General features: G+C 41.8%; 2 protein-coding genes across 2 annotated transcripts in view; both read left to right on the top strand.

Annotated features, from left to right (window-relative positions):
• LOC147337028 (uncharacterized) overlaps positions 1 to 25,318 on the top strand; it is a 642,403-nt gene that overhangs the window by 410,841 nt on the left and 206,244 nt on the right. The gene's annotated exons all lie outside the window — the stretch shown is intronic.
• LOC147337037 (protein NLRC3-like) lies at positions 1,157 to 24,289 on the top strand. The gene is made up of 7 exons (XM_086287189.1): positions 1,157 to 1,289; positions 3,096 to 3,158; positions 3,527 to 3,660; positions 10,619 to 10,671; positions 11,278 to 11,330; positions 21,394 to 21,678; positions 22,509 to 24,289. Exons 4-7 carry the CDS (start codon positions 10,640 to 10,642, stop codon positions 24,287 to 24,289), a joined length of 2,151 nt encoding a protein of 716 aa, XP_086143315.1. The 5' UTR covers positions 1,157 to 1,289; positions 3,096 to 3,158; positions 3,527 to 3,660; positions 10,619 to 10,639.

Genomic DNA, 25,318 nt, shown 5'->3' with positions numbered 1-25,318 from the left:
GCAGCTTGATGACATCATCAACATGCGGTATAGTCACAATCTCTATCGTTGGCCAAATTTATATCGTTTCTATCGTATATCGTTTCTATGGCCCACCCCTACTGTTGTTACTGTTGATCAGCTGAGATCAGCTGTGCTACAAACTGGAACTCTGCTGAACTGGATTTACTCGTTTCGTGAACTTTTAAGAACGAATGCTTCCTTGGCTGAAAGCAGTGAACATAATTTAAAAAACAGCTTTACTTGCACATAAATCTGTCAGTAAAGTCTGGATAATAAATTCTGGTGGTGTTATAGGTTCTCTTGGTCAGCTTGGTGTTGGTTTGGCTCCTGCATAAAACAGTTTGCTCTCATATTTGACACTGACAGGAACAAAGAGTAAAAAACACGACAACCAAACTAAAAAAGAGAGACGAGTTAAAGCAGAAGATATTTTGTGTGTCAGAACATGTGATCCTCACCAAGAGAGAAAAGCTCTGATTATTGTTGCTGAACTGTGATGGTGAACAGTCTCCTCTGTTGATCCCAGTGTGACTGAAGTCCGTGTGATGAGTGAGGACTGACCCTGTGTTGGTCGATCGTCTCTAAACAGGATGTGAAGCATCAGTTCAGTCGTATTAAAGCCCTGAATAAACAGTCCTTCTGGATCCACTGTCTGTGTTTGGCTCCTCATCTTCAAAGACTCAACACAAGATGTTGGTCACATCAACATAAAACACAGGATTTGCTGCAGATGTTGAAGTGTGTTCTCCATATGAGAGAAGCTGCTGATCGTGTTTGTATGTTAGCACCTGTAGGATCGATGAACAGCTCTGACTCAGTTCACTAACCAGGCTCAGGGGAATAACTGGGATATTTCCCCAACAGAGACGTCCTGCTGGGATCGTTTTCCTGCTCTACACTCTGGTGTTTCTGCTCAAAAAAACAACAAAATGAATTTCCATGAGCCTACAGATCGTGGACTTCTTTGAGAAACTTAAAGAAGACGCTTTTCTTTCCTTAGATTGAACTTAAACAAAGGATTTGAGGAGCAGAAAAGTTTTTAAAGATCAATTAAACATATTAATAAATATTCTGTTTATTTTACGTTATTTAGGTGTTTAGGTTATTTTTCTGTTTTCTGTCACACGTCTGCTCTCGAGTCGTTATCAACAGTGTATCAATGCATTCCTGTGGGTGGAGACAGAAACACACACCCAAAAAGAGCTCAGAGCAAGAATAAAAGAGGAGGAGACAGGATCAGAGTGGGACAGTGGAGCTTGTTGTTGGTGTCTCTGTGTGAAGAAACTGTAAGTTTGCTTTGTTTCCACCTTTAACAGTTTGTTTGTTTCTGTGATGTTTGGACCTGATGTTCTCCATCACACCGACACTCTCTCTCCCCTCTGTTCCATATGTGACAGAGGGGAGAGAGTCTCTCACTCAGAGAACCAAGGTTACAATGTAACCACACGTTCAGCTCTTGTGTTTGAATCCTCATGATTATAGATTATTGATTGGCTGGAATCAAACAGTTTGAAGAACATTTATTCGTGTGGCAGTTTCAGCTGCTGCTCACAAATCTGATAACAGGAACAAGTTAGTTCCACGAGGAAGACGTTCGTCTGGGCGCGTTGGCCTCGTCGATCATGTGACCGTGTTACTGTTCGGGCTCAAACTGATACGAGTGGTTTAGCAGGTGTGACAGGACGATGCTGCACAGCCTCATTGTTCAGGTGTGAGTCAGACTCTGAGTCTTTATACAGTCCTGTTTAACAACATGTTGTTCCTGTTGATGTGTCACAGAGATCAGCTGTGCTAAACTCTGCTGCGTGCAGCTACTAGTTTCTCTAGTTTGGTGATGGAAACGTCGATGAGACTGTTTCCATCACCAAACATCACGAGGAACACCTCTGAGTCTGATTCTGACTCTGTGCATAAAACCACAAATATCCCTTCATGTCTGTTCATCTGATTCTGTAACGTGAGAAACTTTGATGTCTGAGTTTTGAATCATTAATCATTAAAGTCCAGACTCGTAATTCTTAGAGGTTGGACTCAGCAGACGCTCCATAACACAACATCATCACAGTCCTTCAGTTATGATTTCATATGATTGAGTTTTGAGTGTTACAGTGATGTGTTTTCATGTTGTTGCAGGTCTCTGAGTGTCAGTGAAACCTGTCAGTTAAAACGAAGATCTTTCACTTCATTTCCCTCACTGCGTTTCTAGACCTGATTTTCTGATTTACATGCGCTCACTTCCTGTGTTGTGACAAGTTAATTATCCTGAGTGCGCACTGGGCAGGGAGACTCCGCCTCCATTAAAACCAACTAGATGTGGAAGTAGTGACGTTTTAGTTTAGTGCAGACGTGAGAGATGAGTGTCGTTACATTACTGTTCATTTTCTGTTACAGCGTTTATTGTCCACACGTGTGATCAGACAGGATTATTTCAACGATCTCATGTTTATTTTATCCTCCTGTAACTTTATGAAGAGCTAAACCTTCACCACTAGTTAGTCCTTATAAGAACTGTTTGTGAGCTAAGAATCAACAATGACAAAGACTGTGAGTGTCATGCAGTGACTCCTCAGAATTAGGCTGATTTTTAAGTTTTGTGTCAATCAAAGCTAGAAGCTGGTGTAGCGTTGAGCTTTATTGTTGATTAATTAAAAAAATATATGTAAAAGAAAAAAGGACTAGATGTGTTTTCTGTCTTTAGAAAAAGGTAAAATTGGTTATATTTTGTTGGGCTAATTCTGACCAATCGTGACAGTCCAGAACTTTTCCCTGCTGCTGTATCCTGTAACAATCAGTGTTGGGACTAACGTGTTCGTAAATAACGCGTTAGGTGTGATGATAACGCCAACTGATTTTAGTTTTATGATTCCTGGCTCCCATCTATGAGGTTTCTCATGTTTGTAAAAGTTACCTCATCATCCTCAGAGTCATCCTCCTCAACTGGCTGCTACTTTATGAAAACCATGTGTAACACCTGCACATGTAAACAGCAGCAGAAGCTGATTGATGAACAGCTGAATGACATATCAGCTGTAGCTGCAGCATCTGCACAGAGTTTGATTGGCTAACGCTGATTTGTTTGTTTTTTTAAACAGGACAGCAGAGAGAGAGAGGAGGAGATGAAGAGTGCAGCAGATTGATGAGACAGTGAAGAAGAGGTGAGCATCTGACAGAGCAGAGCCAGTTTAAAGGAGCCTCACAAGCTCACACATGACAGCTTCATCAACATGGAGCTCTGAGTGTTTATTAAAGGATCATTGGACGCTCTGACACAGCTGACTGCAGCCTTTAGCTGTGAGCACACAGTGTCTCCATGAGCCTACAGATCGTGGACTTCTTTGAGAAACTTAAAGAAGACGCTTTTCTTTCCTTAGATTGAACTTAAACAAAGGATTTGAGGAGCAGAAAAGTTTTTAAAGAGAAATTAAACATATTAATAAATATTCTGTTTATTTTACGTTATTTAGGTGTTTAGGTTATTTTTCTGTTTTCTGTCACACGTCTGCTCTCGTGTCGTTATCAACAGTGTATCAATGCATTCCTGTGGGTGGAGACAGAAACACACACCCAAAAAGAGCTCAGAGCAAGAATAAAAGAGGAGGAGACAGGATCAGAGTGGGACAGTGGAGCTTGTTGTTGGTGTCTCTGTGTGAAGAAACTGTAAGTTTGCTTTGTTTCCTCCTTTAACAGTTTGTTTGTTTCTGTGATGTTTGGACCTGATGTTCTCCATCACACCGACACTCTCTCTCCCCTCTGTTCCATATGTGACAGAGGGGAGAGAGTCTCTCACTCAGAGAACCAAGGTTACAATGTAACCACACGTTCAGCTCTTGTGTTTGAATCCTCATGATTATAGATTATTGATTGGCTGGAATCAAACAGTTTGAAGAACATTTATTCGTGTGGCAGTTTCAGCTGCTGCTCACAAATCTGATAACAGGAACAAGTTAGTTCCACGAGGAAGACGTTCGTCTGGGCGCGTTGGCCTCGTCGGTCATGTGACCGTGTTACTGTTCGGGCTCAAACTGATACGAGTGGTTTAGCAGGTGTGACAGGACGATGCTGCACAGCCTCATTGTTCAGGTGTGAGTCAGACTCTGAGTCTTTATACAGTCCTGTTTAACAACATGTTGTTCCTGTTGATGTGTCACAGAGATCAGCTGTGCTAAACTCTGCTGCGTGCAGCTACTAGTTTCTCTAGTTTGGTGATGGAAACGTCGATGAGACTGTTTCCATCACCAAACATCACGAGGAACACCTCTGAGTCTGATTCTGACTCTGTGCATAAAACCACAATTATCCCTTCATGTCTGTTCATCTGATTCTGTAATGTGAGAAACTTTGATGTCTGAATTTTGTTCTATCATTAAAGGATGTTGGCTGCTGTGTTTGCACATGCTCAGTGTGACAGGATGTTGGCTGCTGTGTTTGCACATGCTCAGTGTGACAGGATGTTGGCTGCTGTGTTTGCACATGCTCAGTGTGACAGGATGTTGGCTGCTGTGTTTGCACATGCTCAGTGTGACAGGATGTTGGCTGCTGTGTTTGCACATGCTCAGTGTGACAGGATGGTGGCTGCTGTGTTTGCACATGCTCAGTTTGACAGGATGTTGGCTGCTGTGTTTGCACATGCTCAGTTTGACAGGATGTTGGCTGCTGTGTTTGCACATGCTCAGTGTGACAGGATGTTGGCTGCTCTATTTGCACATGCTCAGTGTGACAGGATGTTGGCTGCTGTGTTTGCACATGCTCAGTGTGACAGGATGTTGGCTGCTGTGAAAGCTGAATGCTCTGTGGTTAGAAGTGATGTCACACATTAGGATAACTGTGCTCGCTCTCTGTCAGAGTAACAGAGAGCGAGCAATTTGACCACATGACCCTCAGTACACAGCATGATGTGCGCTGTAAACAGGAAGTAGAGGAGCAGGACTGAGGTAAACCTCTGAGGGATCAAACTGAGACTGAGCTCCAGATGTTTCCACATGTTTCTGCTCTGCGTGTGTTTGATGATTATTTCAGGTATAGATGATGGAATATGGCCAGTCTGATGTGAGCCTGCTTCTCTGACAGCTCCTCACCTCTCTGTGCTGCCCCCTGCTGGCTCTGATCATTACTGACTGAGTCCTTGCTGCCACTTTATTAGGTACAGCTTGCTAACACAGGCTCAGACCTGCTTTGCCTTCAGAGCTGAGCCTTAAATCTTCATGGCTCAGATTCAGCAAAGTGCTGGAAACATCCCTCAGAGTCATGTGATCAGTGACGTCTGCTTTCAGCACTGACAGATAGACAGGATATATAATAATAATAATCAAATGCTGATTTTTTTTCAGCCCTTTGTCTGAATGCTAATCCAGCTGTGTGTGTTTGTAATGACAGTAAATAAATGTCAGACTTACAGCTCCTGCTTTACTGCATTAAAGTGATCAGATGAGTTCAGCACTTTGACATGGATGGTAGTGAAAGCAGGAAATGACAAATGTAGCACAGCAGCAGCGTTTAACAGAAACTCTGGGATGAACATCATTCATAGAACAGCTTCCAGCTTCTTTTGCTCGGCTACAGTTTGGATGGATTTGCATTTAAAGATGCAAGAAGACTAAAATGGTTAGGGTCAGGAGGTCAAAGGTCAGGGCTCCTGTGGGTCTGAGGGCGGCCTCACGCTGGAGAAGGATGAAGGAGTCTGACCTGAGCCAGTGTTTGACATGAACACATCAGCACTGCTGTCAGTGAGCCTAACGACAGCCGTTAGCATCATTTCAGTGTTTCAGTCATAAAAACACTTCCTGTCTCTGTGGTGGTTACAGTGACATCATGCAGTTTGTGCTTTGACCTCCAGAGGGCGACAAATCAGCACAGACAGAGAGCTCCATTCAAACTTTGCTGCCATCAGGAATAATTCTTCAAATATAATCATCAGTGTTTGAGCAGTTATGATATCAGGGACAATCTAGACATGTGTGACAATACTGAACATGTCACATGACACACCTCAAACATCATGTGATCCACTCTCAGTCTGCACTTTCATTCATGACTTCAACAGGTTGAAATGAGCTTTGAAGAAACATTCAGTGAAATAAATCTTTCATGGATTCATGTGAGCAGCAGATGAACTTTGTACCAACAACATCTTCAATAACAGAGTCTGAATGAAGCTCAGGTGTTGATGCTGCTCACTGATTGGACGCTTGGTTTCAGCTCTGCTCTCAGTCTTTACTGCACAGGTGAAGGTAGAAAGTGTGACTGGATCTATAGACTGGAAACAGAGAAACATGCTGAACATTTGAAGCTTTGCAGCAGAAATGTTCATGTTACAAATACAGCAGAGCTGATCTGGGATCAGTGTGTTCACACCTGCAGCTACAACAAGGTTTCATGTCTCCACACGTCAGCATGTGAACTTTACTCTGACTCAGTCTGAGCAGTCAGACGGCATATTTTTAAAGTTAACACATCAGCACACACAGAGCTGAGCCCCTCCCACCTGTGCTGAGTTTCAGGTGGAGCCCCGCCTCCTTCCAGGAAGCAGCTCACCTGTGTGTCCGTGTTTAGTGTCCAGGTGTGGAGTGGAGCTTGTTGTTGGTGTGAAGAAACTGTAAGTTTGCTTTGTTTCCTCCTTTAACAGTTTGTCTTTAGGAACTTTACTGTTTGTTCAGCTCGTGTTTGATTTCTTCACACAACAAACTGTGTGTGTTTGTATTTCCGGTCTCTCCATTAAAGTCAGTGTGTAATGTTTCCTGGCTAACATCAGCTGTGTGCAGCTTAGTTCAGCACAAATCTGCCGCTCCATAGTTCACGGTAACGGACTCACAGCTGGACCAACGAGGCCGAGTGTGTCCGCCACTCTGAGCTACGTTCGTGTTTGTGTACTTGTAGTTTGTACTTTGAGTTCACTCAGAGCCCACAGAGGACGCAGCGTACGTGATGACGTCACAGCCCTTTACCTCCTTTACTGTCACTGTGATTAATATTTACACACGAGACACCTGCAGAGCTCTGACGCTAAGCTAGCACACAGCATGCTAACGCTAAGGTAACGCTAAGCTAACGCTAAGCTAACACTAAGCTAACACTAAGCTAACACTAAGCTAACGCTAAGCTAGCCAAGAAGCCAGAGTGAGGTTAAAGCTGAGTAAACACTGACCCCAGACCAGCACCGTGATAAAGTGAGCTGCTGCTGCTGAACTTGAACAGGTAACAAAGTGATGAGCAGTCAGGCTGCAGGTTTCTACCTGTTCATGTTTCTACAGTAGAATCACTTTGAAGTGTCTTTGTGCTGTTTCATCTTTGATTTGTGTTCATAAACACTCAGAGAAACATCACGTGACCTCATCAGGATCTGTGTTGGTGTGTGGGGCTGTACCTCAGCTTTATGTTGTTACATGCTCATTTGTTCATTTTAACATCAAAGTAATGTTATGAGGAGTAATGAAGTAACGTACTCCATTACTTTTAATCAAAGTGTTCTGTGTAATATGTGTAAGAATGACTGTTTTGAGTAATGACCAACACTGATCACAACAAAGAGGAAATGCCTCCAACATGCACAAACATTTGAGCCACAACATGCAGTTAATGTGCACAAATGTCTTTGATATGCTGCTCAGTGATGGTGGTGACTGTCAGAGCAGAGCTACTGAGAATCAATAAGTAATATCAATGATGGGATCAGAATCACTAAATTCTTCTCATCCCTGTCAGTATCATACATGTGCTGTATAATGTGATAAATGTAGAGGTGCTGGCTGTTCTCTCACTCTGCTGTTTAGCTGTAAAGGACGCCTCCCTGCCTTTGTCTCATTCATGACCTTTAATAGTCTCTTCTAACATGCAGAGATCTGTATGATCTGTTTCATAGAGTCTAACCAGCCTGTACAGGTAACAACAACAGTCACTGCATCACTGACACACAAACGTCATCTCTGTCAATAACAACATTCATACATGGAATAAAAACACATCAGTGGATCATTGCTGGAGCTGATGTTTGTGCTCCTGGTGCAAAGGCTCTCAGTTTCCTCCTTGAAATAACATCAGTGGTGGGTCAGCGACATGCTTTCTTTCCCTCTCAGGTTTAAATATCTGGGACTCTCCACCGTTTGGTTTTAGAGCTGAAGAAGCTTCTCTGATGAAACGTCTTCCAGAAACTTAAAGACGTCTCTTTTCTCTCCAAGCTCCTTAGATCACATGACCTGGATGACTGAACCTACAGACACATTGACCTGGTTTCTAGGTAGAGCTGGGCGATAGAACGATAACGATATGTATCGCGATATAACTTTTTCTCGATAGAAAAATTAAACTATTGCGATAGACCTCGCCGCTCTTGTCCTCTTAAAAAAAAAAAAAAAAAAAGGTCAGCCAATCCAAACTAAGTAGCCGCACGTGTGTTTGTTTGGGAAGCAGCCAGCGCGTAATGGAGGAAATGAGTGTGCCGACTAGAAAATTCAACCGAGCGTGACCGAAGAGAAAACAGATGATGGTTCCAATGCCGGAGAGATTGTCGAACGGAAGAGCCATAGAAGTTCCGTAGTGTGAAGGTATTTCGGCTATTTCAAGTCTGACAAAAAACAGTAGCGTGCACTGTAAATGTGCCGAAAGCAAGTCTGGAAATACAATAAACTGGTGCATGCGTCACACTGTGCGCCACGTTATTGTTTCGGTGAAATGAATTTCTACAATACTGTTAATTCTACTCTCTGCAGTGTTTAAATGCTTACATATACACACAGTTACTGTCCGTCCACACATACGACTCGGTTCTGCTTCTATGCCCCAGCTTTGTTTACTTTTTCCCACCGAGGCTTCTAGACTTCTGATTGGCCAACATTTCTGCACGGTTAGGAATCTAGCGCCACCTGCTGCTTTGGCATGTTCATAGCAGCGTTTTCCTTCATTTCTGCCTTTATGTGTGGACGGGATTATTTTTTAAAACGAAAACGGAAAATCTCCGTTTTCAAAAACACCCGTGTACGTGTGGACGTAGCCTCAGTCTCTGACTGGAAGCGCTAATTCGTCATTCGGCTTTTGTCAGACTAAAGTAACTGTTAAAACTGTTTGAAAAGCTCAGCTATACAACAAGGAGAGATTGAGAATTTCCTTTTAGTTCTCAGTTTCTTTGATATTGACAAAAGTTAGTCAGTTTTGTCTGTTCTTCTGTAAAACAAACTAAGATTTATTTTTAGAATTAATATTTTGTTTCTAAGTGGAATTGACAATTTAGTCTGTTTCGTTTGTTCTATTTTGAAACTTAAACGCTTTAGCGGCTGCCTTTTGTGTAGTTTGCAATATTTGCCTTTATTTATCTGAAAAAGTCTCATGTTCCTTAAGTACATCTACCCTGTTGAACTTATTATGGGAAATAAATATTTAAAAACAAGCTGCTGATTATTTCACATTTTACTTGTGAGCAACGGCACATTTAAATCTTACAAATATAGTTATTTGGCTGATATCGTGATAGATATCGTTATCGCCTGAAATGAAAAAAACATATCGTGATATGAAAAAATCTCATATCGCCCAGCTCTACTTTAAAGGTGATCGTTTAGGACTTCAGCAATAATACAGACAGCAATGTTGTTAGCAGTAAAACAGCTTTATTGGGAATTAACTTAAAAAACAAACAAACATCTGTCTCCTATTTTCTGTCACACAGGAAAGAAGCATCAATATCTGATGAGAAGACTTATTTATTTCTTTTTGGGGGTTTTTTCAACAGGAGAAGAATATCTAACAAGTTGATTTGTTCACATCTTAATTTTTAAGTGACATGTGCATTTTGAGTTTATACACTCTTTATATAAGGCGACAGTTTCCTTTTGCAGTATTTTTGTGTGGAGTGTTTTTCTATTTCTTAACAAAAAGGGAACAAAGGTGTTTAAGTTCACCTAGGATGATTTGTCTTAACTTTCACATGGTCTTACTGAGGTGATGTGAATTGAAACATGCATTTTTTTTTGGCGGTGAGGGAGGGATGTGCTGGAAAAGTTTGAAAAGGGACCTTGAAAGTGCTTAAGAAGTGCTTGAATTTGACCCTGAAAAAGGCATATGAACCCTGATCATTATCATTAGCCTGTGTAAGTCCTGAGTGTCCTCCAGTTCAGTGTCTTTGTCAGTCCTACATGTGTCGTTTCTGTTCAGCTGGTCTTCCAGTCAGTCATCCATCTCAGACTCTGTCATTCTGTCATAAACACCAGCCTTCACCACCTGTGAGTCCTGCGTTTGGGTCCTCTCTTCTCCACATCCACACTGCGATGCTGTGACATATACAGTACATAAAATCAAAATTCACGTTTTATGCAACTAAAGTGTTTCATTATGTAGGCTACAGAACATAATTCAGTTATAGACGATATATGAAACATGTATACTTACTGCATTTGAATCATTTAAACCATATGTGATATAAACACCTGCACGTGTGTTTGAAAAAACAAACGCTTTGATTTTGACACCCCAAGAAAATCTTCCTAGATCTGCACGTGTTCAGAGTAAGAGCCGAATAAACAGCAGCAGAAGCTGATTGATGAACAGCTGAATGACATATCAGCTGTAGCTGCAGCATCTGCACAGAGTTTGATTGGCTAACGCTGATTTGTTTGTTTTTTTTAAACAGGACAGCAGAGAGAGAGAGGAGATGGAGAGTGCAGCAGAGACAGTGAAGAAGAGGTGAGCATGTGACAGAGCAGAGCCAGTTTAAAGGAGCCTCACAAGCTCACACATGACAGCTTCATCAACATGGAGCTCTGAGTGTTTATTAAAGGATCATTGGACGCTCTGACACAGCTGACTGCAGCCTTTAGCTGTGAGCACACAGTGTCTCACATTTACATTCACTTCCCTGTCAAACTCAGTAACTTTAAACAGCTGCTGTTATCAGGTGAAGATAGCAAAGCTTTCAGGGCTGAGCCCCAGTGTTTCAGGATAATGGCCCCAGAGACCACAGTCACATATGTGGGGAAGGATTTTAAGTTTAAAACTTCCTTTAAGCACTAACAGCAGAGACGCACAAAGTCGCAGACAGGGAACAAAGTATTTTAGGTTTGTATTGTCAGATTATTTAATCATTATACTGAACAAATATGTGAAAAAGTAAAAACCTCTATTATGACGAGGTTATCACTACATTCACATGTCGTCGATGTGTTCTTTCACACAGATCAGTTTCAGTGTGTGTGGCCCGTACACTAAACCATGACACAAATTCATATGATGTGACACCCAGACTGTGTTCACTGTTTCTTTTGGTAAAATCATCTTCTCGTGTTTTTATAGAAAGATGATGGAAGAACCTAAAGAACAGCCAGCCAAAGCAGCTCCATCAGCAGGTAGGAGATCAGTGCTTTGTATGATGAGACGTATGGATGTATAGACTTCAGGCAGATTCTTTTTTGTAACTGTGACAAGTACATGAAATTCACGAGTTGTAACCTGTCCTAATCTTTGCCTTAATCTTTCTGTGGGACATTAATATAACATGAGAACTTCCAGTCTAAGGAGTTTGGCAGAGAAACAACTGGACTTTTTTGTACTTTGAACCCACATATGAGGTTAAAACGATGCCACCTTAAAATGAAACTGAAGAAATATTGAAACTGAAACAAATGTATTGAAAGTGAAATGATAGTGAAAAAACATAAATATAGAAATTTAAAGAAAAAACTCACTGTTCGTGTGGTTTTCACACTTACATCGTTTTTTTCCACGTACAGTTATTTTTTCAGCTTCAATTAGTTGGCACTGCTTCGGCATCTGAGGGTGCGCTTGAGGGGCGGGGCTTCAGAGCCACATATATGAGCCACATATGTTTGCGCACATTATATTGCTGACCAGTGACTGTAGAAATCATGGACGACCTAATATCTGCAGCAGCCGCAGTCATGAAGAAACTTGCGTATCTCTGAACGGCACATAGAGCGGGGACGCTGAGAGGAGGTCCAGCGTTTACCGACTGTTTCAAACTGACAGACTCAGGTGTTCTTCAGTGTCTGCCTGACAGAAGGACCTGAGAGCCGCCACAATATTTTTGGTAAGTGAAAGGTGTTTGTAAGCTAATCTGTAGCTAACATCCTTAGCTAGCTAGCTAAGATGGGCACTCGGCTATCGGCAAAACTTGTTTTGTAAAGTTTGTTTAGCTAACCCGTGCAGGTGAACGAAATGAGCAGAAACGCACCGGGCTGCTCCGTCAGTAACTAACCACAGTTACTGTACTTTTATTATGAGTATTACACTGTAAGAGCAACAGGCTGCACTCTGCTGCAGCTCCTGTGCAGAGCTGATTATTCAATATGTGCAAACAGCAGCATGTTTTCACTCTTTTGCCACATCTGTAAGGATATTAACACATATTTTAAAAAAGGCTTGCACTTCAGTAACCCCTCATTAATCATTAATTACAGATTAAATAGCAAAGCCTAATATTTATGTACTCAAACCAAATACTTCTGCTTGGCAGCTTAAGTTAAAATGTGTGTTTCATTTTTCCTCGGATTACATTTTTAGCACTGACTCTGTGTATTGTTTTTACTAAGTTTGTTTCAAATATTCAGGTTAAATAAAACAGTCTGAATCATTCTTATTGAGGTAAGTTCACAAAGTTACATGTGCAGTACAGCTTACATCCTTTGAGAGGGAAAAAAGCATTAATATTTGTTATGATACCTCTGTATGTTGGTGACCACGGTGCAGCAGCAGACTGAACCAGGACTGAAACCTGCTCCGTCTGCTCATGTATGCAGATTCACATTCACAAAGCACCAACAACTCAAAGGTTAACATTATATTGGAAAATCTGTTGGTATATACGGCTTTAAGAAATAAACAGCTCGTATGTGAGCAGAGCTGAAGAACTAAAGAAATGTAAGAGAAGAACTTCAGATCCTGGGTGTGTGAGGACAGAAGGATCAGCTCTATTTCAGATTTGAGATAAACTTTATATTTCAGTTTGTGATGGTTCAGTTCTCTTTGTGATTACAGGAGCTGATTCAGACCTCAACACCACCCAGTGACAGCAGACAGATCATCCAACATGTTCACATGTTAACTGCAGAATGAACTGATGCAAACAGTACAAAGGTTAAAGCACCACATGTGCTGTAGTGAAAGCTGCAGCTGTTTTATGGATAAAAACAAAGTCAAAAGGATTAATCACCCCTGTATCATATGAATGTTGGGTTTTTCTCTGTATCTGTTATTGTACGATCTACTGTACAATATAAAGCACCTTCAGGTGACTGTTGTTGTGATTTGGTGCTATATGAATAAAATTGAATTAAATTGAAATGTAACTGTGTCACTATATATCAGCATTAACAGGACCTCAGCTTGGTGTTTCACAAAGCTGCTGATCTCAGACCTGCACAGCTTCCGTTTTAAACACTGAATGTACTCAGCTGCATGAAGAGCACGTTTGAGTTTCTCTGACACAATTAAATAAAAACTGATGAAGGTCAAAGGTCGTCACTTGTATGTCGAACTACAGACTTGTCATCTGGAATTCTTTCACAGTTTGCAAATTTGCAAATAGTGTGTTATTTACCATTAAGTGATTCAGAGTCATTCATACCAGAGTAACCAGAGAGGATCATATATTTTTAAATATATAACTATCCACAGGACTGAATATAATATCTCTAAGTAAAAGTCCAGAGACTCTGAGGATTATCCAAGTATTTATAACATTACACAAAGCAAAGTTCTCCATCACACAACGCTCAAAAAGAGATTTCTAAGCCGAGTATGCATCATTCTCAGACTCCTCTCATACTGCCAATAAACTCTTCCAGCTCCTCCTCCCCTCCAGGAGGCGCTACAGGAGCCTTCAGACTAAAACCAGCAGGTTTAGGAACAGCTTCTTCCCCACAGCTGTTACCCTACTGAACTCAGTCCCCGCTGAGCCTTTCCATCCACACTCACCTAACCCTTCTACACTCCTCCTCCCAGTGACCATGATCCTTTCATTATCAACATTCACCACGTTGGTTACTGCTGTAGTTTTAGGACACTGACATGGTGTAGTCTCTGTTATAGTGCCTACACTGTTATAGTCTGTTCAGAGAGCTACGCTTCCACTACTGTAGATATTTTCATAGCACTCTGTAGATCTGTTTACCTCACAGTGCTTCATCTTTATATATGTATATTTGTTCATAGTATACCTGTATACTTGCCCGTCTGCAGAGGTGGGTAGTAACGAGTTACATTTACTCCGTTATATTTACTTGAGTAAGTTTTTGGAAAAAAAATTTACTTTTAAAGTACCCTTTTTGCACGATACTTTTTACTTTTACTTGAGTACATTTGTGAAGAAGAAACGGTACTTTTACTCTGCTACATTTCCAAAATTTGACTCGTTACTTTTTAAAAAATAATTAGTTTAACACATTAGATAACATGCCGCCAGTGGAGTTTCCGGTAACTTTTTTACCAATCAGATGTGGCCATGCAGTCACATGACCAGCTTGAAACTGTGGCGGGCAGAGCGGCCCAAGCGTTTCAAAGTAGCGGACACACGGAAAGAAGACACACATGAAAACATGGCAAAGCCAGTTGTCTACGCTAGAGCTGAAGAGGATGAACAGCATTTTCCTCACATACAAAGAATGTTTCGCTTAAAGGCAAGGCAAGGCAAATTTATTTGTATAGCACAATTCAACAACAAGGTGATTCAAAGTGCTTTACAGAGACATTAGAAACAAAAACAAATAAAAAGCATGATTTAAAATTGATTAAAACAAGCAAACAAACAAACAAACAAACAAAACAGTATATAAAATCAAAACAGATAAAATCAGAACAGTAGATAAAATCAGTAGTTAAATGTAAGTTTTGAAATTTAAGCTTAAAGTGTGGATTTGGTGCTTTATTCAAATGCAGCTGAGAACAGGTGAGTCTTCAACCTGGATTTAAATAAACTGAGTGTTTCAGCTGATCTGAGGCTTTCTGGGAGTTTGTTCCAGATATAAGGAGCATAAAAGCTGAATGCAGCTTCTCCGTGTCTGGTTCTGACTCTGGGAACTGATAAAAGACCGGATCCAGATGACCTGAGGGATCTGGAAGGTTCATACTGGGTCAGGAGGTCACTGATGTATTTTGGTCCTAAACCATTCAGAGCTTTATAGACCAGCATCAGAACTTTAAAGTCTATCCTCTGATGGACAGGCAGCCAGTGTAAAGACCTCAGAGCTGGACTGATGTGGTCCACTTTTTTGGTCTTAGTGAGGACTCGAGCAGCAGAGTTCTGAATGAGCTGTAGTTGTCTGACTGATGTTTTAGGTAGACCTGTAAAGATGCTGTTACAGTAATCAAGCCTACTAAAGATGAATGCATGGACTAGTTTTTCCAGGTCCTGTTGAGACATCAGATCTTTTATCCTTGAAATATTCTTGAGGTGATAGTAAGCTGACTTTGTTATTGTCTTAATGTGTTTTTCTAAGTTTAGGTCTGCATCCATCACTACACCCAAATTTCTCGCCTGGTTTGTGGTTTTTAGATGTATAGATTGAAGTTCTCTGGTGACCTGTAATCGTTTTTCTTTGGCGCCAAAGACTATTACCTCAGTTTTGTTTTTGTTTAGCTGGAGAAAATTGTACGGGGCCTTGGTCTCCTGGTGACATTGTGATATATATTTGTGTGTCATCTGCATAGCTGTGACAGTTTATTTTGTTGTTCTTTATAATCTGTGCCAGTGGGAGCATGTAGATGTTAAACAGAAAGGGTCCCAAGATGGAACCTTGGGGAACTCCACATGTGATACTTGTCTGCTCAGATGTGAAGTTACCTATTGATACAAAGTATTTCCTGTTTTCTAAGTATGTTTTGAACCAGTTTAGTACAGTTCCTGAAAGACCTGCCCAGTTCTCCAGTCGTTTGAGTAATATGTTGTGGTCAACTGTATCAAATGCTGCACTGAGATCCAGTAAAACTAAGACTGACATTTTTCCACTGTCTGTATTCAGACATATGTCATTAAACACTTTGGTCAGAGCGGTTTCAGTGCTGTGGTTCTGTCTAAAACCTGACTGGAAGGCATCGTAGCAATTATTCTGTTTTAAGAAGTAACTGAGCTGTTGAGAAACTGCTTTTTCAATGATCTTACTTAAAAACGGGAGATTTGAGATCGGCCTGTAGTTGTTCATTTGTGTCTTGTCAAGATTGTCCTTTTTCAGTATAGGTTTGATTACAGCAGTTTTTAGTGGTTCTGGAAACACACCTGATAATAAAGAAAAGTTGACGATCTGTAACAGGTCTGACTCTAAAGTCTTTGAGACCTTTTTGAAAAAACTTGTTGGCAGGACATCTAAACAGCAGGAGGAGGAGTTCAGTTGACCTAAGATGTCCTCCAGGTCTTTGCTGTTAATCGGGTGAAACTGTTTCATGGTGTTTAAACAGTTTTTTGGTGGACACAGTACATATCCTGGATCTGCTGTTGATGTACCAATTGCTTGTCTAATTTTTTGGATTTTTTCTGTGAAGAATTTGGCAAAGTCATTGCAGGCCATGGTCGAATGAAGTTCAGCTGCCACTGACACAGGAGGGTTTGTTAGCCTGTCAACTGTAGAAAATAAGACCCGAGCATTATGGCTGTTTTTAGTGATGATGTCAGAGAAGTAGGACCTCCTTGCACTCCTCAGTTGTAAATTATAATTGTGAAGTTTCTCTTTATAAATGTCATAATGAACCTGGAGGTTTGTTTTTCTCCATCTGCGCTCAGCTTTCCTACACTCTCTTTTTTCATTTTTCACCAGTGTGGAGTTTCTCCATGGAGACTTTTTCCTTCCAGAGATAACCTTCACCTTAATGGGAGCAATAGTGTCCATTACATTTAACATGTTAGCATTGAAGCTATTGACGAGCTCATTGACTGACCCTCTGGACAGGTCAGGTGTTAATGGGAAGACCTGGTTAAAAATTGCACTACTGTGTTCAGTTATACACCGTTTTGTGATCACTGTTGTTGATATATTTGTGTGGGCTGAGATTTTACTTTCAAAGAAAACACAGTAATGATCAGACAGGCCCACATCAGACACAGTAACCTTTGAAATGCTCAGGCCTTTGGAGATCAGTAGGTCAAGAGTGTGTCCTCTATTATGTGTGGCCTCTGTTACATGCTGAGTCAGCCCAAAGTTGCCCAGAGTGTTACTCAGGTCTTTAGTCCCTTTGTCCTGAGGGTTGTCCACATGGATGTTAAAATCCCCAGCAATAATTACACAGTCAAAATCAACACAGATCACAGACAGCAGTTCACTGAGGTCATTAAAAAAGTCTGTGCAGTATTTGGGAGGCCTGTAAACATTAAGAAACACAACTTTGGATGGGGCCTTCAGCTGTAAAGCCACATATTCAAAAGACTGAAAACTTCCAGGAGATAGCTGCTTACATTGAAATGATTCATTAAATAAGACAGCAACCCCTCCTCCTCTCCTGCTCGCCCTGACCTCACTGATAAAACTGTAGTTAGGAGGGGTCGTCTCGATGAGAACAGCTCCACTGTTACTTTGGTCCAACCAAGTTTCAGTTAGAAACATAAAATCAAGGCTGTGCTCAGTGATTAAATCATTAATTAAAAATGTTTTCCCAGCTAAAGATCTAACGTTTAATAAAGCCAACTTAAGTGTTTTAGAGGTATTACTTGTCCCCTCGTGTTTGGGAGCAGTCTGTGGCACACAAGGTATGTTTACTATGTTTAAAGATCTTTTAGAGTGCACCTCTCTGTGTTTTGACCAGGCCACATGTCTCCTTCTGTCACCTAAAAGTACAGAGATTTTAAAACCTTCTAGTAAACAGGGTCCCAGCTTCTCCTGGGAAAAGTCACCACTGCCATAATCCTCGCAGCCCGGACCCTAAACACATCAGACTGTGGAGACAGAGCGTGAAGGTGGTAAGGAGGAACTAAGGGGGGCGAGGCTGGGCAATGTGACTTCGATTGCTCTGATGAGGGCGGGGCTCGATGGCGAACCTTTGGCCGCTCTGGTGGGGGGTTTATGGGGGACAAAAAGGGATTGGGCCGGGGGGTAGATCTGAGCCCAGCATTGACCCGCTCCATCATCACCTCAGTGAATTTCAGGTGTGGGGAGGAGGGAGAAAGGGAGGGGGAGGAGGGTGATGGCCTGTCAGGGGTTTGGGGGACTGGGGAAGATCGTGGTCCCTGGTCCTGGTCGTTGGTGTTGTTGAGAGAGTTGGAGGCAAATAGGGACCCCTCTTCTTGCCTCAGATGTCTCTCCTTTCTGAGGCTCTTCCCGGGTGGGGGCAGATGGAGCTCCTCCTCAAGGTTTCTGCTGGGCTTTGTCTGTTCTTGGAGTACTGTTTGTTCCTCTTTATGAGATAACTCCTCGTTTATCTCAGCCTTGGCACCAAGCACAGATGGATGACGTATGGAATAAAACAAGTTGGAGGTGAACAGTTTCACCCCTGACTTGTTAAAATTAAATCCATTTGCTTTGAACAGATGCCTGCGTTCCCAAAAAATATTAAAGTTGTTGATAAAATGCACCGAGTGGTCAGTACATGCTGATATAAGCCATTTATTCAGTGTAAACAACCTGCTGAATCTCTCGTCTCCTCCTCTGACCGGCGGTACAGGTCCACTGATGAATACAGCTGCATTCAGAGAGTTTACAGTATTTAGTAATCCAGTAAAGTCCCGTTTCAGAACCTCCGACTGTTGTTTGGACACATCGTTTGACCCTGTATGCAGGACAATGTTTGTCACAGTTGGATATTCATCTGCAATTTGAAGAATTCTCTCCTTCAGGTTGTTGACCATATCATTAGGAAAGCAGAGGACTTTAGTGTTCTTACCGCACATCCTTTGTACATCCTTTACGGCAGAGTCACCCACAATCAGAGTTTCAGGCCTAGCCTTTAGCTTTCCCTGTGGTCTTTTACTTTTCAACAGATTTTAAGACCTTACTTCGCTGCTTTTAGATGGATGGTTGTCCGATATAGATCCAGGGTCCTTTGATAGTGGAGCAAATCTGTTGTGCAGTTTCACATTCAGTTGTTTTGGAGGTTTGTTGTTAACCTTCCTATTCACTGTTGTCCAGTCCTGTTTCCTCTCGTATACAGGGGTAGAAGAGCTTCTCTGTCTCGTAGGAAGTGAAGGCCAGTCGGTTTCAGAGATTTCAGCTCGCTGTGCTCTGCCCGTGATACGTCCTCCGCCTTCCAGGAGACATGATTTATGTCTTGGTTTTGCACCAAGACAGTCCAAGGGGGGATTATCACTTGAGGATTTATAATAATGCACAGAGTCTACTTTCTTGGTCATGTTATCTGTGCTCCTTAGCTGTGTACTAGCTTGCTCATCGCCATTGTTTTGAATCAAAGGCAAGGTTGTTTCATTTCCACACAGTCCATTTACCTCCACGTTTACTTCTAAGCGATGAATTTTTGTCTCCAGTACTGCAATCTTCTGCAGGAGGCTGTGGTAGTCATCTGTGGATAGGGAAGGCATCTTGTTGCTAGTTAGCCTAGCGGTTAGCACCTTTCCAGGCTATTGGGGCTGTTCGGTGCCCAGACACTGTAATCAGGCTTCAGCTGTGTCTAGGCCACAGACACACGGAGCGCTGAGGATAAGGTAACTATAAAAATGTTGCTGTTTCTGTTAAGAACACTTTAGTCCTAATGATCTATAAGTGTCCAGAAGCTATCGCAGGTAAGCTCATACGGAAAAAAGGGAAAAAATCAGCATAAAAATCAATAAAAGAAGAAAAGCATTTAAGGAGCAAACAGATGACGCGTCCACACTCGCAAAAGATACCATTGGGTAAAAGCAGCACAAAAGAGCAGCTATGTCTTCAGTGAGAGCCAAAACAAACCAACTTTTCAGCGTGAAACAACTCAGTTCATGTAACCTGAGGAAACTGTAAGTTTTCTCTAAATATCTTTTAGCTGTGGTTAGCTGGATGTCAGTCTTATGTTACAGACGCTGTGTCGAGCTTGAGCTGCGAGTCGTATTTTCGGCGCTACATTGTAGTGAGATAAGTTTGTGGGTATTTTGTGCAGCTTCAGCTGTCCTTTTAACTGCTCGCTGGTTAGCTAGCGTGAGCTATAAGCTAACAGCTAGCATGGTTAATGACGCTAGAGTTCCACGCACATGCAAACAGCTCGTCTCTACTGCTTTAACTGTTAAAACAGAAGACAATACTGCAGCTGACAGGGTTTATTATGTGAAACAGCAGCTTGTTTAGTTTAAACAGTCTGCATTAAGCTGGGCAAACACTGTGCGATTTTTTTTTTCAGTCGCGTTATTCAGCTCCTGCTCAAACTGTACAATTAAATCGCAGAGGTTAGAAGTTCATAGGTCACGATGCAGGGTCTCACACTATATGGCCTGATGCTCTGATGCGACCTGAGTGCTCAAACTGTGCCTTCATAACATGAAGCTTATCATACAAAATCTGTCCCTCGCTCTCCCTCTCTCTGTCTTACAGACACACACACCATCAACTTTGCTAAATTACTAATGAAAAACATTGACCAGGCAGCTGTGATTGAGTAGCAATGTCCATCCAACTCTTTTCATGGTTGTTGTAGTCATAATAATTTTGTGAGGCCACATTGAAAAGTGTTGGATACAGAAGCGTAGTACGGAAGCGTAGAGCCGCCACCCAGGCAAAAGAAAAATAGAGCTATGTCACATTATAACGTGAAAAGTTTATTATTATAGTATACTATTGTTCTAACAATATTAGATATAGTTCTAACAATATACTTTTCATGTTTGTACAATATACTATCATTTAGGTACAATATACCTATTACAATATACATAATTCTCACGTTCGTACTTGCACTCGTTCTTATTTTAAACTTAATCTGGAATGCAGGATATGAATGACAAGATTTTGTTTTTCATATTTTTCATTATTTTTCAGTTTCAATTTTTTCTTCAGTTTCATTTTAAGCTGGCATCATTTTAACCCTACACACCCTAAAATTTAGTATTTGTTGATGAGATGTTGAAGTGTTAATTGAACAAAGTTAAAATACAGTGGAACCCCGACTTACGAAATTAATCCGTTCCCGAGGGTCTTTCGTAAGTCGAAACAGCCATTGCACCTTTTGAGTGAGGTGATGCTGAACGATAGGCTAATTGCTAACTAGAACAACAATATGTCGTTCAAGTGGAACAGCGAAGCACGAGTACGGAAGCCAAGGGGTTGTCACATGATTCGGAAGGCCTTGTGGGCATTGTAGGCTCTGCCAATCAGAGCCAGCGGATTTCGTTACACCGGCATTTTGCCGTACCATGGGCAGAAATATTGCCGTTCATTGCCTTCGTAACTTGAATTTTTTGTTAAATGGGGTATTCGTAAGTCGGGGTTCCACTGTATTTTTCACATGATTTCGACTGAGAAGCATGTTTATGTCTCTTTCTTCTTCCTGTAGAGGAGGAGCTTGCCAGGGTACGGTCAGCCTTTGTCTGGAGGGTAACAATAGAAATCCTTAAACTGCTCCTTGAGGCCCTTGTAAGTGATGGTATCTTAAATAAGTTGGAGGAAGAATCGATACTGGAGGGGAACCCACTCAGAGCAGACAAGGCACGCAGCTTGATCGACACAGTGAGGAAAAAAGGAGACAAAGCATGCAAGATAACAATCAAGCATCTTCAGATCAAAGATCCTTCTCTTTTCTCTCAGCTGCGTTTGAACTCTGATCCATCTGCTCAACAAGGTGAGGTCATGCATCAGATACCATGAATAAAAATGGTCACCTTGCAGTTTGTTGAGATGTGAAAGTGAAACCTCAGAATTCATTGTAAGAAAAAGGAGAGGGCAAGAACGTCATTCTACGACGAATGTTTGGATTTGTTACATGCCTGCAAATGTATTTTCTAAACTACATGGAGGAATTTTGATGATCGTCATAAACGTGTGAAACTACTTAGTTCTAATGTGATCTGTATTTAATTAAACACAAGTGTTCTTTACTTTTAAAAACCATGCAAACTGATTGCCTTAAAAAAGAAAAGTCAGAGTGTTTCTCTAACAAGAGGACACTCTTTAAGCATCGGTCATTTGACTTAAATGTTTAATGAAAAAAATGCCACATTTACATATAATAAAGCAAATTGTGGCCAGAAAGGGTTTACATTATCTTTTGCCATTGTAAATTACGAGAAGAATTAAATGTGAATTACTGAATCTCTCTCAGATGCTTCTTTAAATAACATAGCAGTGGGGAACGTTATGACACTTCAATGTTGTTATTTTTGGTTACAAAGTTTGGAGAAGAAGCACAGAAAGCAGAAACCTGTTTAGCCTGCACATGTTGGCATCAGGTACATATGAAAAGCTGCAAAGCAATGCAGATGTGGAGGTTCAAAACATTTAACGTGGCTTTTTTCAGGAAATACATTTAGGAATTCCTGAAGCCCCTTTTTGATTTCTGGTAGAATGAGTATATTAAAAACTTGATAGGTTAAATAAAGGCCAAAGTACATCACATAGCTCCTTCAGACCAGATTTGTATTTTACCTTCTTTTTTTCCTTTTTTTGATTCAGATGCTCTTCAGAAGTGTCAGCCTAAACTCAAGTCTCTCTTAAAGAAGAAGTTCCAGTGTGTGTTTGAGGGGATCGCTAAAGCAGGAAACCCAACCCTTCTGAATCAGATCTACACAGAGCTCTACATCACAGAGGGAGGGACTGCAGAGGTCAATGATGAACATGAGGTCAGACAGATTGAAACAGCATCCAGGAAACCACACAGACCTGAAACAACAATCAGACATGAAGACATCTTTAAAGACTCACCCAAAAGACAGGACCTGATCAGAACAGTGCTGACAAAGGGAGTGGCTGGCATTGGGAAAACAGTCTTAACACAGAAATACAGCCTGGACTGGGCTGAAGACAAAGCCAACCAGGACATCCAGTTCATATTTCCATTCACTTTCAGAGAGCTGAATGTGCTGAAAGAGGAAAAGTTCAGCTTGGTGGGACTTGTTCATCACTTCTTTACTGAAACCAAAGAAGCAGGAATCTGCAGCTTTGAAGACTTCCAGGTTGTGTTCATCTTTGATGGTCTGGATGAGTGTCGAGGTCCTCTGGACTTCAACAACACTAAGAGTGTGACTGATATTACGATGCCCACCACAGTTGATGTACTTCTCACAAGCCTGATCAGGGGGACGCTTCTTCCCTATGCTCACGTCTGGATAACCACACGACCTGCAGCAGCAGACCAGATCCCCCCTGAGTATGTTCACAGGGTGACAGAGGTCAGGGGGTTCACTGACCCACAGAAGGAGGAGTACTTCAGGAACCGATTCAGAGATGAGGAGCAGGCCAGCAGGATCATCTCCCACATCAAGAAAGCTCGAAGCCTCCACATCATGTGCCACATCCCAGTCTTCTGCTGGATCACTGCTACAGTTCTGGAGGATGTGCTGGAAACCAGAGAGGGAGGACAGCTGCCCAACACCCTGACTGAGATGTACATCCACTTCCTGGTGGTTCAGGCCAAAGTGAAGAAGGTCAAGTATAATAGAGGACGCGCAACAGATCCACACTGGAGTCCAGAGAGCAGGAAGATGATTGAGTCTCTGGGAAAACTGGCTTTTGATCAGCTGCAGAAAGGAAACCTGATCTTCTATGAATCAGACCTGCCAGAGTGTGGCATCGATATCAGAGCAGCCTCAGTGTACTCAGGAGTGTTCACACAGATCTTTAAAGAGGAGAGAGGACTGTACCAGGACAAGGTGTTCTGCTTCATCCATCTGAGTGTTCAGGAGTTTCTGGCTGCTCTTCATGTCCATCTGACCTTCATCAACTCTGGACTCAATCTGCTGGAACAACAACAAACAACCTCCTGGTGGTTTAAACCATCTCTCCACCAGAGTGCTGTGAACAAGGCCTTAGAGAGTCCAAATGGACACCTGGACTTGTTCCTCCGCTTCCTCCTGGGTCTTTCATTGCAGACCAATCAGAGTCTCCTACGAGGTCTGCTGACACAAACAGGAAGAAGTTCACAGACCAATCAGGAAACAGTCCACTACATCAAGGAGAAGCTCAGTGAGGATCTGTCTGCAGAGAAAAGCATCAATCTGTTCCACTGTCTGAATGAACTGAATGATCGTTCTCTAGTGGAGGAGATCCAACAGTCCCTGAGATCAGGAAGTCTCTCCACAGATGAACTGTCTCCTGCTCAGTGGTCAGCTCTGGTCTTCATCTTACTGTCATCAGAAGAAGATCTGGATGAGTTTGACCTGAAGAAATACTCTGCTTCAGAGGAGGCTCTTCTGAGGCTGCTGCCAGTGGTCAAAGCCTCCAACAAAGCTCTGTAAGTAAACATGAACTCATCGCTTCATTCTTAAAATCATGGGAAATAAATCAGAGGTGCTCAGTTCAAAGAACACTACCATTTTAGAAAAATTAAAAAATAGTCACTAAAATAGTCATGATACTTTAAATATTTCTCTCCAGCAGGACATGTCAGCATTTCTGAAATATTTTTGTCTTCAACTCGAATCAAAGCACAATCCAGATCCAGCCTATAAGAACATGAGCTCTGATCCTTCAGCCCCTCTGACAGGTTTATTATCCTCAAGTTTTTCACTTGTCTCCAACAACCAGGAGTCTAGCTCTGTTTTTTAAAGCAAATACTTGAGCTACCAGACTGCACCTACATCGTTTTCAGATGTTCTTATTTTAAGGTCTGGTTTGTGTCTCATCTTTATTGCAATCCCCCATGTCTCTCTGTTTTTCAAATATAAATCTGTTACCTCGGTGTGGCCAGAACAACATGGTGAACCCAAAATACAGACAAAGGTGAAGGAACTGAATATTACTAGACGTCAAGGCTTTATTTACACACAGGAACTTGACACTTGGAATTTTTTAACATGAACTGTGAACTATGGTGGAAGTCAAGCACTTGAAGCTGTGAGCATGAAGTGGGCTCTGTGGTAGGTTTCCGGAAATGGGTCTTGGTTGATGGTAATCTGAGTCACTGTAACAGAGGTAGAGCAGCATCAGAAAGATCACTGGTGGAGGTTACAGTAAGTGAACGAGGTTATCTTCAATGTCTTATTTGGGGTTTCTGTAGCTCAGGAGGTAAAGCTGGTCTGATCTGACCTACTGATCAGAAGGTTGGTGGTTCGATCCCTGGCTCCTCCAGTCTGCATGTCAAGTATCCTTGGGCAAGATACTAACCCCAACTTGCTCTCCGATGCATCCATCAGAGTATGAATGTGCGTGAATGTACTTAGAAAGCACTAAGTTCAGATAAAGTGTTTGTGAGGATGGGTGTGATTGGGTGGATGTGGCATGTTGTATAGAGCGCTTTGAGTACTCCGGGAGAGTAGAAAAACGCT

Source organism: Aulonocara sp. 'chitande type north' Nkhata Bay, linkage group LG3, assembly GCF_057382095.1.
Source record: "Aulonocara sp. 'chitande type north' Nkhata Bay isolate Kocher_YH1m ecotype deep benthic linkage group LG3, A_spYH_male_GT1.1, whole genome shotgun sequence".
Lineage (NCBI taxonomy): Eukaryota > Metazoa > Chordata > Actinopteri > Cichliformes > Cichlidae > Aulonocara > Aulonocara sp. 'chitande type north' Nkhata Bay.
This window is presented reverse-complemented; position numbering and strand designations above follow the sequence as displayed.

Bases quoted from the DNA above. Each gene is read 5' to 3' on its own strand.
- LOC147337037 (XM_086287189.1), top strand. From the start codon at position 10,640: ATGGAGAGTGCAGCAGAGACAGTGAAGAAGAG. The intron at 10,672-11,277 runs GTGAGCATGTGA...GTGTTTTTATAG, and splicing joins GCAGAGACAGTGAAGAAGAG to AAAGATGATGGAAGAACCTA. The intron at 11,331-21,393 runs GTAGGAGATCAG...TTCTTCCTGTAG, and splicing joins CAAAGCAGCTCCATCAGCAG to AGGAGGAGCTTGCCAGGGTA.